Source organism: Chiloscyllium punctatum, chromosome 3 (assembly GCF_047496795.1).
Source record: "Chiloscyllium punctatum isolate Juve2018m chromosome 3, sChiPun1.3, whole genome shotgun sequence".
NCBI classification, from domain to species: Eukaryota; Metazoa; Chordata; class Chondrichthyes; order Orectolobiformes; family Hemiscylliidae; genus Chiloscyllium; species Chiloscyllium punctatum.
Window position 1 is genome coordinate 82,736,935 of NC_092741.1, and position 16,883 is coordinate 82,753,817.

The 16,883-nt window shown below is 39.7% G+C and overlaps 1 protein-coding gene across 1 annotated transcript in view; it reads left to right on the forward strand.

The window, feature by feature from the left end:
• LOC140454107 (G-protein coupled receptor family C group 6 member A-like) overlaps positions 1-16,883 on the forward strand; it is a 72,628-nt gene that overhangs the window by 49,268 nt on the left and 6,477 nt on the right. Inside the window, exons 6-8 of the mRNA XM_072549036.1 lie at positions 2,881-3,184; positions 10,916-11,704; positions 14,206-14,397. Coding sequence (XP_072405137.1) covers positions 2,881-3,184; positions 10,916-11,704; positions 14,206-14,397 — 1,285 coding nt within the window. The remainder of the gene's footprint in view (positions 1-2,880; positions 3,185-10,915; positions 11,705-14,205; positions 14,398-16,883) is intronic.

The window sequence follows — 16,883 nt, forward strand, 5'->3', positions numbered from 1 at the left end:
AGAATGTGAGTGAAGTGCAGGAGGGACTGTGATATGTGAGGATATCAATAATACAATGAAAAATAAAATCAGACTCCCTCTGAGTGCATGGGCTAAGTTTGTATTTTCAGAAGCCTCAATCTAATACGTGGTCAGCTCTAGTTATCATTGGTTAAGGGATAAAATTGGTCAAAATACCTGGAGAGCTCCCCGGCACATTTTTTGAGTAGTATTGTAAGATTCTCTATATCTATCTGGAAAGACAGACAGAAATTTCGGTTTAAAATTTAATCTGAAATACAGCACTTCTGGCAGTGCATTGGTTGAGAACTAACAGGCAACAATGACAAGTCATCGATGTCTTAATGTCAGGTAGGGAAATTTAGAACTAGGGAGCACAGTTTCAAAATAAAGGGTCTCCCATTTAAAGTGGAAAGCAGGAAGAATTTCTTATCTTAGAAGGTCTTTAATATTTGGAACTCCCTACCCCAGAAAGCAGAGTAGGTTTGGTGTCTGACTGTATTGGAGGATTATGTGAACAGATTGATGGATCTAATTTCCAAAAGGCATTGGACAAAGTGCCGCACAAAAGGCTGCTGCATAAGATAAAGATGTATTAGCGTGGATCGAGGATTGGTTAACTAAGACGAAGCAAAGAGTGGAAATAAATGAGTGCTTTTCTGCTTGGCAATCAGCGATCAGTGGTGTGCCTCAGGCTCAGTTATTCACAATTTATCTAGATGATTTGGAGTTGGGGACCACATGTAGTGTGTCAAAGTTTGCCGATGACACTAAGATGAATGGTAGAGAAAAGTGATCAGAGGACTGTGAAAGTTTGCAAAGGGACATAGTTTAAGTTAGTCAGCAAAAGTCTGGCAGTACAATGTTAATAAATGTGAAGTCATCCATTTCAGTCGGAATAACTATAAAAAGGACTATTACCTGAATGATTTGAAATTGCGGCACATTGCTGTGCAGTGGAACCTGGCTGTCTTTGTAAATGAATCACAGAAGGTTGATCTGCAGGTGCAACAGGTAATTAAGAAGGTAATAGAATTTTGTCCTTCATTGCTAAGGGGATTGAGTGTAAAAGCAGAGAAGTTACGTTGCAGCTCTATAGGATGCTGGTAAGTCCACACCTGGAGTACTACGTACAACTTTGATCTCCTTAATTGACAAAGGATGTTTGGCACTAGAGGGAATGCAGGGGAGGTTCAGTAAATTGATTCTGGATTTGAGGGGGTTGGTTTATGAGGAGAGACTGAGTTGACTGGGATTATATTCTTTGGAATTTAGAAGAATGAGGGGTAATCTTACAGAAATATAAAATTATGAAGGGAAAAGATAGGATAGAAGTAGAGAGGATGTTTCCACTGGTGGGTGGAACTAGGATTAGAGAAAGCAGATTTAGAACTGAATTGGGAAGAAGCTTCTTTGCCCGGAGGGTTGTGAATCTGTGGAATTCCCTCCCCAGTGAAGTAGTTGACACTTCCTCATTAAATGTTTTTAAAGCTAAAATAGACAATTCTTTGAACAGTAACAGAATTAAGAGCTATGGTGAGATGGCAGGTATGTAGAGCTGAGGCCACAAAAACATCAGCCATGATCTTATTGAATGGCAGAGCAAGCTTGAAAGTCCAGATGGCCTACTCCTGCTCCTAATTCTCACATATGGGAGTCGAGGTTAATGGAGGTCAGGTGGAAATGTGGGGATTTATGAAGATGTGATTGAATGATGGACCAATTTAAAAGGATCAAGGGGTCTATCTTGTTCCAATGACCTACATTATTATAATGGTGTGTTAAAAAACTCCGAATGCCCAGCAATCTTAAGAACAGCTTGAAATATGATGCCTGATCTTGCAACTGCCATCATAACAGATCTGACCAAAGGTAATCCTATTATAGATTGCCCACTTACCTGTCAGTAACTTTCATGGTAGTTTTCCACATTTGGCCTGTCCGTGATGTGACAATCATAGGACACTGACTAGAAATGCACTCAGAGCAGGGTTTAAGATGGAAGCCAAGATGCAGCCCCTTTTTTATGGCACTAGCTGCTGTATTCCAATAAGAAACATGTTTAAAAGTCACAAAGCTCTTTTTGCAGCAAGTTGGACAGGGATCAGAGTGGTTGGTGGCTGTTGACGAAGCAGGATGCCAGGTGGATAAGTGGGATGTGTGGCAGCTGGGTGAGATAGTAAGATAGAAGGTGGGTGAGGTAGTTGGGCAGCAACTGGAAGATAGGTAAGGCGACAGGTAGGTAAGGAGGTGGGGAACCAGGTGGGTGAAGGGGTAGTATGCTGGGATATGGTTTCAGGCAAGAGGGTGAGGGATTATGTGGCAGGTTTGTGAGAAGTAGGCTGCCAGAGTGGAGGGGGGGATGGTTAGTTGATAAATGAAATGATGCGGGTGAAACGTAAGCGAGAAGGGTATCAGAAGGTGGGGAATGCTTGGGTGACACAGGGAATGGGGATATGTTGTCCACAGAATCCCACGGTCGGGGGAGGACTAGGCAGATTGGGTGGGTCACTGATTGCTGGTGTGGTTCAGGTATTCAGGTTGGGGAGGTCAGCCTACCAGCTGGGTCAGTATGAAGTCAGGAGGGCATCCAAGTTGGCTGGGTGAGGATGCTGTTGGCTGGGTTGAGTGTGCAGTGGTGAAAGGACGTGTGTGTGTGTGTGTCTGTCTGTGTCTGTGTCAGTGTCTGTGTCTGTGACATTAGGGTCAGTTTTACGGTCAATAATAAGATGTAGAACTTAATTTATTTCCATCTAATTTCAAACTCAAAAGTAAAGTGACCAACTTTCCGTCTTTGCAAACACACTACAAACACTGTGATATGGTATTCTTTGTTTCCTTACAATTATGAAAAATCTGTTGTGTTTTATTTCTCTTTAGATTTGATCCTTACATGTTTCTCCATGTCCAAGCTATGATATATACCATCGAACAGATAAACAATTCAACTTTTTTACCTGGTATAAAACTGGGATATGAAATTTATGACAGTTGCTCCGAGGTTATCACTGCAATACAAGCGACCCAAAGATTTCTTTCCAAATTTAACTCCTTGGACAGTAGGATTGAACTTCATTGTAATTACACCAACTACAATCCAAATGTAAAAGCAGTTGTTGGAGGCTATTACTCAGAAGTATCAATTGTAGTTGCAAGGTTGTTGAATCTTTACCTTATTCCACAGGTATGTATGTTTTTTTATTCTCTAAAATGTATCATTGTTCTTCGGTTCAACTGTTTTCAGTGTTTTTGGTTGTGGCCATTGGTGACTAGACCAGTATTTATGCCCGAGGTAAAAATACTATAGACTGGTATTTATACCCAGCAGTTCTCTAGTTGGTCTTGGTAAGGTGATGGTGGATGTTCTTCTCGAAGTACTGCAGATCATGAAGTTCAAATGGTAGGTTTGGAAGTCCGGAAAACTAACCATGGCACATTAAAGGAAGGTGATATTTAAGTAATTGAGACGGTTAGTTGGAATGAACCTTGGAGTTGATGGTTTTTGCCTGCGCTTGTTAGCTTCATCCTTTTCGCTCGTGCGTGGGTTTTTAGGTTTGGAAGATGATTGCATAAGAAAATCTAGATTAGCTGCTGCAATGTTTTCTATAGTTAATCGATACTGCAGCTACAATATCTTGATGCTGAAATGGGTGAGTTTTTACTTCAATAATTAGAATGTCAATCAAAAGGATTTCTTTGTTTTGAATGGCATTAGAGGAGAAAGTGAGGACTGCAGATGCTGGAGATCAGAGCTGAAAATGTGTTGCTGGAAAATAGCAGCTGGTTAGGCAACATCCAAGGAGCAGGAGAATCGACGTTTCAAGCATGAGCCCTGCTTCAGGAAGGGCTTCTTTCCTGAAGAAGGGCTCATACCCGAAACGTCGATCCTCCTGCTCCTTGGATGCTGCCTGACCTGCTGCGCCTTTGAATGGCATTAAGCTCACTTGGGGTAAGGTGATGGCCTCGTGGTATTATCATGAGACAATTAATCAGGAGACCCAGGTAATGTTCTGGGACTCTGGGATGAAATTTCACCATGGCAGATGATGGAATTTGTATTGAATAAAAATCTGGAATATAAGTCAAATGATGTTGACCATGAAACAATTCCCAATTGTCAGAAAAAAACCCATCTGGTTCACTAATGTCCTTCAGGAAAGGAAACTGCCATCCTTACCTGGTCTGGTCCACCTGTGACTCCAGACCACAGCAATGTGGTTGACTCTCAACTACTCTATGGGCAACTAGGGATGGACACTGAATGTTGGCTTAGCTAATGATGCCCACATCCTAAGAATTAATTAAATAAAGCTACTTGAGTGTTGTCAAAATGGAGAGTATTTCATTATAATTCTGGTTTATTAAATCCTTTGGGGAAGTTTGAAGTAACTCACTTGCCACAAAATATTTAACCTCTGACCTGTTCCAGCATCCATAGCATTTATCAAACCAGCTTAGTTCAGTGTCTTATCAGGATGTCAGTGGTGATGATTTGTTGATGGTAATGCATTAAATGTCGAGGGAAGATGATTATGTTCTATTTTGGTGGAGCTAAACATTACCTGATACTTGTGTGGTGCAAATATCATCTGGTACTTACTGGACCACAATTGGATATTATCCAGGTCCTGTAGCATGCAGTCAGTCACTTCTTTATTATCTAAGGAATTGTGATTGGAACTGAACTGTATAGTCCTCATTGATGAAATTGTTTAACACAGTTAAAGAATGTTGCTGTGAGAAAATCCCACTGTGATGCCTAGTAACTGAGTTGATTGGACTGCAAAGCCTACAATCAATCTCATTTTATGCATGATGGCAATCCAAGATGGAGAATGGAAGAAAAGTAAATTGTGGCTGTAAGACCTGCTTGTTTTTTGAGGTCTATTAGGTGTTGGAGCTGATTTCCTCAAATTCCAGGAGCAGTAATTTCTGTTTTAGAAATTTGGGGGGGAAAGATCAAAACAACAGCACTTTAAAAGGAGGAAGGGAGGCAAAGGCAAAGACCACATGGTCAGTCAGAGGCAGAGAGGAAAAAAACCTACACTGCTGTCTGCCACAGCCGTGAATCTGCACAGTTACTGCCTTTGCTGATTGAGTTCAAGTATTTCTGGACATTAGAGTGCATCTGAGAAAAATTAATATACAGCAATAATCAGAGCTGACCTTGGAGGAACAGTAATGAGTAGATAAGGACATAGTTTTAAAGTGTAACCTTACTGCTGATTTTTTGTAAATCTACAATAGTAAGTAGAGTGGCTTCTTTTTGATTGTGTGTTTTACTGAGATTAAAATTTAAAATTTTAAAACATAGGTACTAAGTCCCAACGCATCATCCTTAAATACTTTCACCACCTCTGATTAAATTCCACCACCAAAAACATTGTCCCCTCCCCACCCCTCTCCACCTTCCACAAAGACCATTCTCTTCGCCAATCCTTGATTAGCCCCACTGACCAACACCCCCATGATCAGCCAAGTTTCTGGTACCAAGAATGGCTAACGAGGGGTACGCCAGGTTCCAAGTGATCGATTGTGATAGGGGACACTTTAGTGGCACAGACAGATATTTCTGTGGCCGACAGCGAGAAATCAAAATGGTGTGTTGCCTCCCTGGTGCCAGGATCAAGGATATCTCAGACAGAATGCAGAATATTCTCAAAGGGGAGTGGGACCAGCAGGACACATTGGAGCTAACGACATAGGAAGGAAAAGGATGACATTCTGAAGGGAGTATATAAGAAGCTATGCAGGAATTTAAAAAGGATGTCCACGTGGATGATAATATCTGGATTACTCCCAGTGCTATTAGCTAGTGAGGGTGGAAATATGAGGATACAGCAGATGAATGCATGGCTGAGGTGCTGGTGCAGGTGAGAAGGGTTCATATTTTTGGATCATTGGAATCTCTTCTGGGGTAGAAGTGACCTGTATAAGAAGAATAGATTGCACCTGAATTAGCAGACGAGTAATATACTGGCAGGGAGATTTGCTAGAGCTGCTCAGGAGGACTTAAATGAGCAAGGTAGTGGTGGTGGTGGTGGTGGTGGTGGTGGGAGGGAGGGGAGGGGTGTGGGAGATTGATGGGACTGAGGGAGGTAGTGAGCAAGTCAAACAGTTTGGGCAGGCAGAAAGAAAGCAGAGATTGATGTAGGGCTGATACATTAAACAGCATTTATTTCAATGCAAGAGGGCAAATAGGGAAGGCAGGTGAACTCAGGGCATGGTGAGGAACATGGAACTGGGACATCATAGCAATTAGCAATTACCATTCTTGGTACCAGAAACTTGGCTGATCATGGGGATGGTGGTTGGTGGCTAATCAAGGATTGGCGAAGAGAACGGTCCTTGCGGAAGGTGGAGAGGGGCGGGGAGGGGAAGATGTTTTTGGTGGGGGGGTTTAGTCAGAGTTGATGAAAGTATTTAAGAATGATGGCTCAGGGATGGAAAGGAATGGCAGCTTAAGGTTCCAGGATACAAATGCTATAGGAATGACAGAAAGGGAGACAAGAGAGGAGGAAGAGGGATAACATACTGGCTGTACTAAGGGAGGGTATTCCTGGAAATAAATTCAGGGAAGTTATTTGGGTAGAACTGAGAAATAAGAAAGGGATGATCACCTTATTGGGATTGTCCTAATGACCCCCCAGTAGTCAGTGGGAAATTGAGAAACAAGTTTATTAGGAGATTTCAGTTATCTTTAAGAATAATAGGGTGGTAATGGTAGAGGATTTTAACTTTCCAAACATGGACTGGGACTGCCATAGTGTTAAGGGCTTAGATGGAGAGGAACTTGTTATGCCTATTCAAGAAGGTTTTCTGATGCAGTATTTGGATGTACCACTAGAGAAGGTACAAAACTTGACCAATTCTTGGGAAGTAAGACAGGGCAAGTGACTGAGGTGTCAGTGGGGGAGCATTTTGGAGCCAGTGACCATAATTCTATTAATTTTAAAATAGTGATGAAAGAGGGTAGACGGGTTCTAAATTTGAGGAAGGCAAATTTTGACGGTATTAGGCAAGAAGTTTCAAAAGACGATTGGGGTCAGATGTTTGCAGTTAAAGGGATGGCTTGAAAATGGGAAGCCTTCAAAAATGATATAATGAGTGCAGACATAGTATGTTCCTGCTAGAGTGCACTGTAAGGCTGGTAGGTGTAGGGAATGCTGGATGACAAGAGAAATTGAGGTTATGGTCAAGAAAAAGAAGGAAGCATATGTCAGGTATAGACAGCAGAGATCAAGTGAATCCTAAGAAGAGTATAACAGCAGTAAGAATATACTTAAGAGGGAAATCAGGAGGGCAAAAGCAGGACATGAGAAGCTTTGGCAAATCTAAAAGATTCTCCTTTAATACATTAAAGATTATTTATAACAAATACATTAAGGGTAACTAGGGAAAGAATAGGCCCCATTAAAGGTCAACAAGGCAGCCCATGTGTGGAACCGCTGGAGGTGGGGCAAATACTAAATGTGTATTTTGCATCAGTATTTACTGTGGAGAAAAACATGGAAGATATAGAATGGGGGAAAATAGATGGTGACGTCTTGAAAAATATCCATATTACAGAAGAGGAGGTGCTGGATGTTTTAAAATGCTTTTTGCTTGATAAATCCCCAGGACCTGATCAGTTGTACCCTAGAACTCTGTGGGAAGCTAGGGATGTGATTGCTGGGCCCCTTGCTGAGATAGTTGCATCATTGATAGTCACAGGTGAGGTGCCGGTAGGCTAATATGGTGCCACTATTTAAGAAGGGTGGTAAGGACAAATCAGGGAGCTGCAGACTGGTGAGCCTGACATCAGTGGTGGGCAAGTTGTTGGAGGGAGTCCTGAGAGACAGGATTTACATGTCATTGGAAAGACAAGGACTTATTAAAGATAGTCAAAATGGCTTAGTGCGTGGGAAATCATGTCTCACTAACTCGATTGATTAATAAAGAGGATTGATGAAGGCAGATCAGTAGATTTGATCTATATAGACTTTAGTAAGGCGTTTGACAAGGTTCTTCATGGTAGACTGGTTAGCAAGGCTAGATCACATGGAATACAGGGAGAACTAGCCACTTGGATACAGAACTGGCTCAAAGGTAGAAGACAGAGTATGTGGTGATGGGTTTCTTTTCAGACTGGAAGCCTGTGATCAGTGGTGTGCCACATAGATCAGTGCTGGGTCCACTATTTTTCGTCATTTATATAAATGATTTGGATGTGAACATAGGAGGTATAGTTAGTAAGTTTGCAGATGACACCAAAGTTGGAGGTATAGTGGACAGCAAAGGAAGTTACCTCAGAGTACAGCAATATCTTGATCAGGTGGGCCAAGAAGTGGCAGATGGAGTTTAATTTAGATAAATGTGAGGTGCTACGTTTTGGAAAGGTGAATCAGGGCAGGACCGCAGGACTTATATGCTTAATAGTAAGGTCCTGTGGAGTGTTGCTGAACAAAGAGACATTGGAGTGCAGATGCATTGTTCCTTGAAAGTGGAATCCCAGCTTTTAGGATAGTGAAGAAGGCATTTGGTATGCTTACCGTTTTTAGTCAGTGCATTCAGTATAACAGTTGGGAGGTCATGTTGTGGCTGTACAGGACATTGGTTAGGCCACTTTTGGAATATTGTGTTCAATTCTGGTCTCCCTCCTTTAGGAAGGATGTTGTGAAACTCGCAAGGGTTCAGAAAAGATTTACAATGACATTGCCAGGGTTGGAAGGTTTGAGCTATAAGGAGAGACTGAATAGGCAGGGACTGTTTTCCCTGGAGTGGCAGAGGCTGAGAAGTGATAAGTTCCAGGGATGCTTTAATGGGAGAGTCCAGAACTAGAGGGTATAGGTTTAGGGTGACAGGGACTAAAGGTTCAGCTTTTTCATGTAGAGAGTTGTGTGTATGGAATGAGCTGCCAGAGAAAGTAGCACAATTGCAGCATTTAAAAGACATCTGGATGGGTACATGAATAGGAAGGGTTTAGAGGGATATGGGCCAAGTACTGGCAAGTAGGACTAGATTAGTTTAGGGTATTTGGTTCATATGGATGAATTTGACCAAAGGTTCTGTTTCCATGCTGTACATCTCTATGACTCTGTGACATAAACTGCTGAAGTCATTCTCCAGATTTCCTTGACTTCAGTTTGTTATGGGTTTCAATGTAGTACAAATCACTAAGCAAGTTCAGCTTCTTTGTTGATGTTGAGGCTCTAGATGTACTGCAGCCTTAGGCCAAGTGGTTCTGACACAATAAGTTTGCAGCTGGACGTGGTTGGTGAATATATGTTACTTGATTGCTTTACTAATGTTTGAAAGTTGGATCAGAAATTATCATGTATGCCACAACTTTGAAACAGTGTTCACCATGAGTTGATGAAAAAAAAATGAAATTCAAACATAAAAACTTACAAAGTCTATGCTGCAATATTAATTCAAATGTGATTATGTGGAGGTGCCGGTGTTAGGCTGGGATGGACAAAATCGGAAGTCACATGATACCAAATCCTGACCTCATCTGATGAAGGAGTAGTCATTCAAATGTAACCCAAATGAAAACTCCTCTTAGTTTTCAGATAATGATAGCACAACTCAGGGTTCAAACAAAGAAAAGCTTAAATATGATCACCAATGTAGCTGAAGTACATAAATTTTAGGATAATAGCAGTGACACAGCAATATAGTTTCAGTATCACTGAGGGAGGAAACTGCAAAATCAGACAAGGACTCCATCCTCAAGGATTGCAGCATCAGAATATAATTGTAAGTGTGTATGTGTACAAGATGCTGTTTCAAGAGACGTCCAGAAGCAAAAGTAGGTATCCATAAAGCAGTTAGAATGGGAGTTTCCTAATTGTTTTCTGTGTTGAGGGGGATAAGCATGTTCAGTGATGATGAACAAGCTGCTCCTGACCAACAAGATAGCTCACTGGATTGCCTGTGAGTCAGCTCAATAACAGCAAGTCAGGCAGCATCCGAGGAGCAGGAGAATCGATGTTTTGGGCAAGAGCCCTTCATCAGGAATAAGGCTTGTGAGCCGAGGGGGTGGAGCTGGGGCAAAGGTAGCTGAGAGTGCAATAGGTGGATGGAGGTGGGGGTAATGGTGATAGGTCGGAATGGAGGGTGGAGAGGATAGGTGGGAAGGAAGATGGACAGGTAGGACAGGTCATGAGGGTGGTGCTGAGTTGGAAGGTTGGAACTCACCCATATATTGACATACGAAATTTGACTGCTCATATTCACCAATAAGAAATGGCTTATTATATTAATAGTGATATAAAGTTTCAACTAGTCTGATTAATTGGAGAATGCACACAACAACAATGAATGTCCACTGATTTCTACTCTGGCATACTTTTTGTGGAGAATTTTATTCATGGGCCTCTAGAAAGAACTGTTTCTTTACAATACAATAAAATATTTTCCAATCTGTTGTTCTTGCATTTTTTTTAGTGCAGGCCATCATGGTCTACTAGCTATAGTCATTATTACAGTGGTTTTACAGAATAAATTTTTAGGTATGAAAATCATCTCTTGCTCTACAATTTGAAAGAGCATTCTTAAGAATCTTAAAGAATGAGGAAAGTTTGAGGTATGGCCAATCCATAACATGAGTTTTCTATGCAAGCAGAAAGTTGAAATGTTACAGCAGAGTGACATTACAGTGCTTCTAGTAATCTGTGCTGACTGAGTAGAACGGAATTAGAATTGCATTATCAGACATTTGGCTGTGAGCTCAATGCTACTAAAACTAGAAGGAATCTGCACAAACTTAATTAATAATTGTAAAAGGAAGCACAAGTTTTATCTCACAATTTTAATATTCAATTAAAAATATTTGCTTGAAATGGCATATGTTGACATTTAAATGTATTATTCTGACAATACAAAATGATTCTGTTTTGAATTATTGCTTTGTTCTTTGAACTCTTGACAGATTAGTTATGGATCATCAGCAGAAACACTCAGTGACAAGACAAAGTTTGCATCATTTTTACGGACCGTTCCAAATGTCGATCATCAAACTAATGGCATAGCTCAACTTATGGAACACCTCAACTGGAAACGGGTCGCAGCCATTGCTTCTGACGATGCATATGGACGGGCTGGATTGAAGAGTTTTACCTCACATGCAGCAAGGCTCAATATATGTGTTAAATTTCAAAAATTTATTCCAATTTTTAAGGATGAATACCAAAATGCTAAAATTAATGAGACAGCTGAAAGTATTATGAAGTCAACTGTACAAGTTATAATCACATTTGTAAGATCATCAGAAATCATCAAACTGTTCACCACATTGACTCAACAGAATATAAGTAAAATTTGGATTGCCAGTAATGCCTGGTCCACTTCTAGGGAGGTTGCCAGTATTAATGACATTGAAAAGATTGGAATTATTTTGGGCTTTACTTTCATAGATGGAACAATTCCAAATTTTAAAAATTACTTAAAGAAGTTAAAGTTTTACCGATCTGATGCTTACCAGATTATTAAAGAGTACATAAACTTTATAAATAGAAGGGATGCAAAGAAACCAATTGGGAAAAATTCAAACTCACAAGGAAATAAATCTCAGAAGTATTATGAAATTGTTGAAATGTTTAAAGAACCCGGTATCTATGGTGTATACTCAGCCATCAAGGCAATAGCTTATGCTCTTCAGAAAATGTTTAATTGTACTCAAGGAAATTGCAACCAAAATTTTAATTTCCCACCATGGCAGGTAAATATATGTCAAGGTTCTTTCTATAATATATAGGCATACTTTATGCATACTATATACACAACTTTAACTGCAAACTTCCTACTGATTTACTAGCCGTCATCATTCTACAAGCAGATTACTCCAACTCTTTCTTAACTGGTATTCAGCCCCGTCACTACCTTCAACTCTTCCAGAACGTTACAGCCTTTTTCCATTCCAAAAAGGCTCTGTCCTAACTTTTATATTGATCCATCACTGGTAAAGAAGCTTGAATGCAAGTACCAATAGGTTCAATAACAGTTTCTTCTCTGCTGTTACTCTCCAACTTCAAATGATGTCGATCTTACTGATGTTGATCTTGCTTTGTACACCAGCTGTGCAGCTGTAACCTTGTATGCCTTGCATTGTCTCAGCACCCTATGATCTGCATGTCCTTGTTTGCTATAATCTGCCTGTACTACTCATAAAACAATGCTTTTTACTGAACTCAGGTACATATGACTACAATAAATCAATGAATCAATCAGTTCTACCCCAGTAATCTACTCCATGTCCATGCACCATATAAACACTTCAGACATCTGTCGCTGTTCTACTCTGTACACTCTCCCTGTCAAATTTATCTTTCAGAAACTACTATTAGTGTCTCTTTGCACTTTCAAAACTTTTAACAGAAGTTGATTCTTTGGAGGTAATATTAACTTTCATCACTCTGCAAGAAACAGACAAGAGAAAATCAATCACCTATTTTTCAACTGTTTTTCTTTGTCACCTGATTTGCATCCACAGAAGGCTCACTATTACTTGCTTTTATCGCCAGCTGATAAAAATAATAATTCTTCCTTTTCTTGGCTTTTCATCCCTAACCTTGTCTGTTTTCTTACTCAGTTTCACTCACCCTCCCTGAAAGATCCAATTTAGCTCAGGAGCAGATATCACTGAGCTATGTGAACACTAATGTCAGCATCATATTGGGGATGCAATGTGAGAGATGTTCTTTAGCAGATTAGAAAATATACTTACGCTACAACAAAGTAAAATTTATTTGCACTTACCTATTCACTAAGCTTCTAATTACTGATCTATTACTATGTATAAGTATTATTTGAATGAGGAAAGACTGCAAAAAAAAACACAGCACAGCAGGATTTGAGCATCTGAGTGCATGAAACACCAACGCTAGCATCCAGTTTGGGCAGGTATTAGGGAAAGCAAATAGAATGTTGGCTCTTATTTCAAAGGGATAAACATTGCAATGTCTTGCTAAAACTTGATCAGCCAATGGCTAGCATATGGGGCCATTTATCTAAGAAAAGATACACTGCCATTGGAAGAAGTCCAGAGAAAGAACATTGGGTTGATCCTGAGTATGGAAAGATTTCCTTAGGAAGAGAGATGTGTAGTTTGGGTGTGTGTTCTTTGGATGTTTAGGACAATGGAAGAAAACATTATTAAATGTAGAAATTTCCTAGGGGGCTTGATAGAGTAGACACAGAAAGGTTGTTTTCCCTTGTGAGACAGTGTAGGAGTAGAGGACATGATTCCAGCATAAGAAGTTTCCCATAAAAGACAGAATGAGAAGGAAAGTGTTTTTCTTAGAGGCTGGTGAACCTGTGGAATTCTCACTGCAAAGGGCTGTGTCTCTGAGTATATTCAAGACTGAGAGAAACAATTTTAATCAGTGAAGTGATTCAAGGGTCATGGGGTAAACATGTTTAGAGTTAAGAATTATCAGTTCAGCAATTATCTAATTGAATGACAGCAGAGTCGGTAGGTTGAATGGTTTACTTCTTCTCATATAACTTATTGTCTTATGGTCTAATCACCTCACCTATGGAACAGATAAATTTCTTCAAATGTTTCACAGGGAGCCTACTCATTTCCAGAGTTAGCTGAGATGTATACCTGAACGCAAAACATAGTTGTGCTTTTCCTTTGCAAGTAATGGCAGGATAATCCTCTGAAGTTTGTTGTTTTGTACCTGAAATGGTAAATTAAGAAAGGAAAATAAAACTGCACCAAATTAATGAGAACAAAGGACTCGTGGTGATGGAAATCTGAAACTGAAAGAGAAATTGCTGGAGAAACTCAGCTAGTCTGGCAGCATCTGCAGACAGAAAGCAGAATTTATGCTTTGATACTAATGACCCTTCTTCAGAATGTTTTGAAGCAGGCTTATTGGACCTGAAATGTTAATTCTGCTTTCTCTCTGCAAATGCTGCCAGACCTGCTGAGTTTCTCCAGCAATTTCTGTTTTTGTTTCAACCAAATCAAATCCTTGTCAATTATAAACTCTCACCTTAATCTACAACAGTCCCAATTCCTTTAGTCACAATACCAGTGTTGTAAAGACTATCTCTCTCTCTCTCTCTCTCTCTCTCTCTCTCTCTCTCTACCCAAGCCTCATTCTTTCCTGAGATTGTTACTTTATTTGTAGAACGCTAAGGTGTACATCAGTATTCCTTTTTTGTATTTTCAACATACGAACTTCTAATAATTGAAGAATGTTCTATTTTCAGTTGCTAAATGAATTGAAGAACGTTAAATTTAAGACAGACGAAGGACAATTTGAATTTGACAGTTCAGGAGATTTCTCAAATGGATATAACATAATCAAATGGAAGATGGAAAACGGTTCAATACAGTTTGTCAATGTTGGTACCTACAATGTGATGAAGCAAATGATTAATTTCTCCAGGGACTTAGCAGAGGTGAACTTTTCCAAATAATTTAGAATGGATATGGTGGTCTTATGTTCTACTTTTTATCTCTACCTTTTACAAAAACAAAATCTAATATAAATTTGTATAGACTTTACAGGTTAGATTTTACAGCAAGTGCAATAAATTATTTATTTCTAAATGCACATGAGATTAAGGTACAAGCTGATATATCATAAACAAACTTTGAAAAAATAAAGTAAAATTATGCAGAAATTTATGCAAACATAAAATTAATTTTTCAGAACCAGTGAAGGTTTTGAGTATTAGTTGTAAACTTATCATACTGTGTCAAGCCTAGTTACTCCCAATTCAACCAGCGGCAATCTTTTCAAAAGAGTTGCATCCAGATTAATTGGAAACAAAGGTAAATTCTTATCAGTGCAGTGATTTCTACTTGGTTGCAGTCACTGGGGACTTCAACAACGCACTATGTACAGAATGTCAGATATAATGACAACTTCTGAATGTATTGCCAGCTTACCTGAAAAGTGGCAAACATAGTCAGAATTTCAATCCATTCTATCTTTTAATATGAAGAAAGAAGTCGGCATTTCTGACAGGATGCTTATACTTGGTCAGTGGGAATCAAACCAGGCCTCCATTTCAAATAAACAAAGTAGGAGCAGAAGTAGGTTGTTTGGTTTTTCGAGACAATTCCACCATTGAATATGATCATGGCTGAACTTCTATCTCACTGTCCTATTCCTACTGTGGCCCTATACCCCCAATGTTTTTAACATCTAAAATTGTATCAATTTTTCTTGAATACGCCTGCAATTAGTCAAATTAAGTGGATGAAAGAGAAATCTTGCTTAGCCAATCTCATAAAGATTGATTAGTGCCCAAGCCTCGACAACCTTCTGTCGTAGCAAAGTCCACAGGTTGACCACCCTCTGAGTGAAAACTGTTTGCTCCACACAGTCTGAAATGTCCATCCTCAGTCTCCTCCATTGCCACAGTGAATCAGACCGCAAATTGGAGGAACAACACCTCATCTTCCACCTGGGCAGTCTATAGCCCGGAAGACTCAACATTGAGTTCTTCAATTTCAAATAATCTTCCCACCCAGCCCCCAATTCCTTTTCCAGACCCGCCTCTTCCCTTCCATTCCACCTATCAACTCTTCATTCCAGCTACTAACAGGGTTCATTCCTCCCATCAACCAACCAGGTTGTACCCATCTCCTGTGTTTTATGATCACTACCTCACCATTCTGCCCCTCTTACTCACTCAAAGCCCTCCTCCTATCTCTTTATCTGCAGCTCCCCCTACTTCCACATCCACTCCTGAAGAAAAGTTATATTCAAAACGTCAACTTCTCCATCTCCTGATGCTGCCAGGCTTCCAGCCTGCTGCTTGTCTACTCTGTTTCACACCAAAATGTATAACTTCACATTTAATAATGATATATTTATTCTGCCATTGTATGCCAGTCACTGAATTTGCCTAACTTATCCAGAAGTCTCTTTGCAAACCTTTCACGATTCTCAAACCCATCAAAGCTTGTGTCATCAGCAAACCTGGACATATTACATTTAGTTTCCTCATCCTGAACAGCTAGGCTCCAAGCATTGATTCCTGTGATGCACCACTATCAGCCTGAGCAAGACAAATTTATTATCACTCTGTTTCCAAACAGTTCTCAATCCATGCCAATATATTATCCCCAATCCCATGTGCTTTAATTCTGCTCACTTGCCTCTTATCAAAAGCATTCTTAAAATCCAAATAGATCACATCCACTCATTCATTCTTTTCTATTTTATCAGATACATCCTTAAAAAACTCCAACAGATTACATAACAATTTTTTTCATAAACCTACACTGACTATTTCTAATCCCATTATTGTTTTCCAAGTGTTCTAGTATTATGTTTTTATATGGCTTCAACATTTTCCCACTACTGATGTTTGGTGTTAACTGGTCTGTAATTCTACTATTTTCTCTCCTTCCTTTCTTTTAAATACTGGGATTACATTTGCTACCCTCCAATATCCAGAGTCTACAGACTTTTGGAAGATAACCATCAATTCATCCAATATTTCCAGGGTCACTTCCTTTTGTACTCTGAGACGCAGAGAATCAGACCCTAAGGATTTGTCAGCCTTTAATCCCATTAATTTCTCTAATACCATTTCATTCCTAAAGCATGTCCTCCTTCACAGTGCACCCATGGTTCTCAAACATTTCTGAAGAGGTTATTTGTATCCTCTTTTGTGAAGCAGAATCAAAATATGTATTCCATTCTTCTGCCATCGGATCCACTTCATAACGTCCACCATTTCTGACTGTAACGGACCTACATTTGTCTTCACTAATTTTTTTTTTATCATCATGAATTTATAGAAGCTTTTAAAATGAGTTTTTCTGTACCTTTTGGTATTCTCTCATACTCTATTTAGCCCCTCTTGATCAATTTTTGTTTTGTCCTGTCTTATTAAAATCTAAATTGCTCCCAGTCCTCAGACTTGCA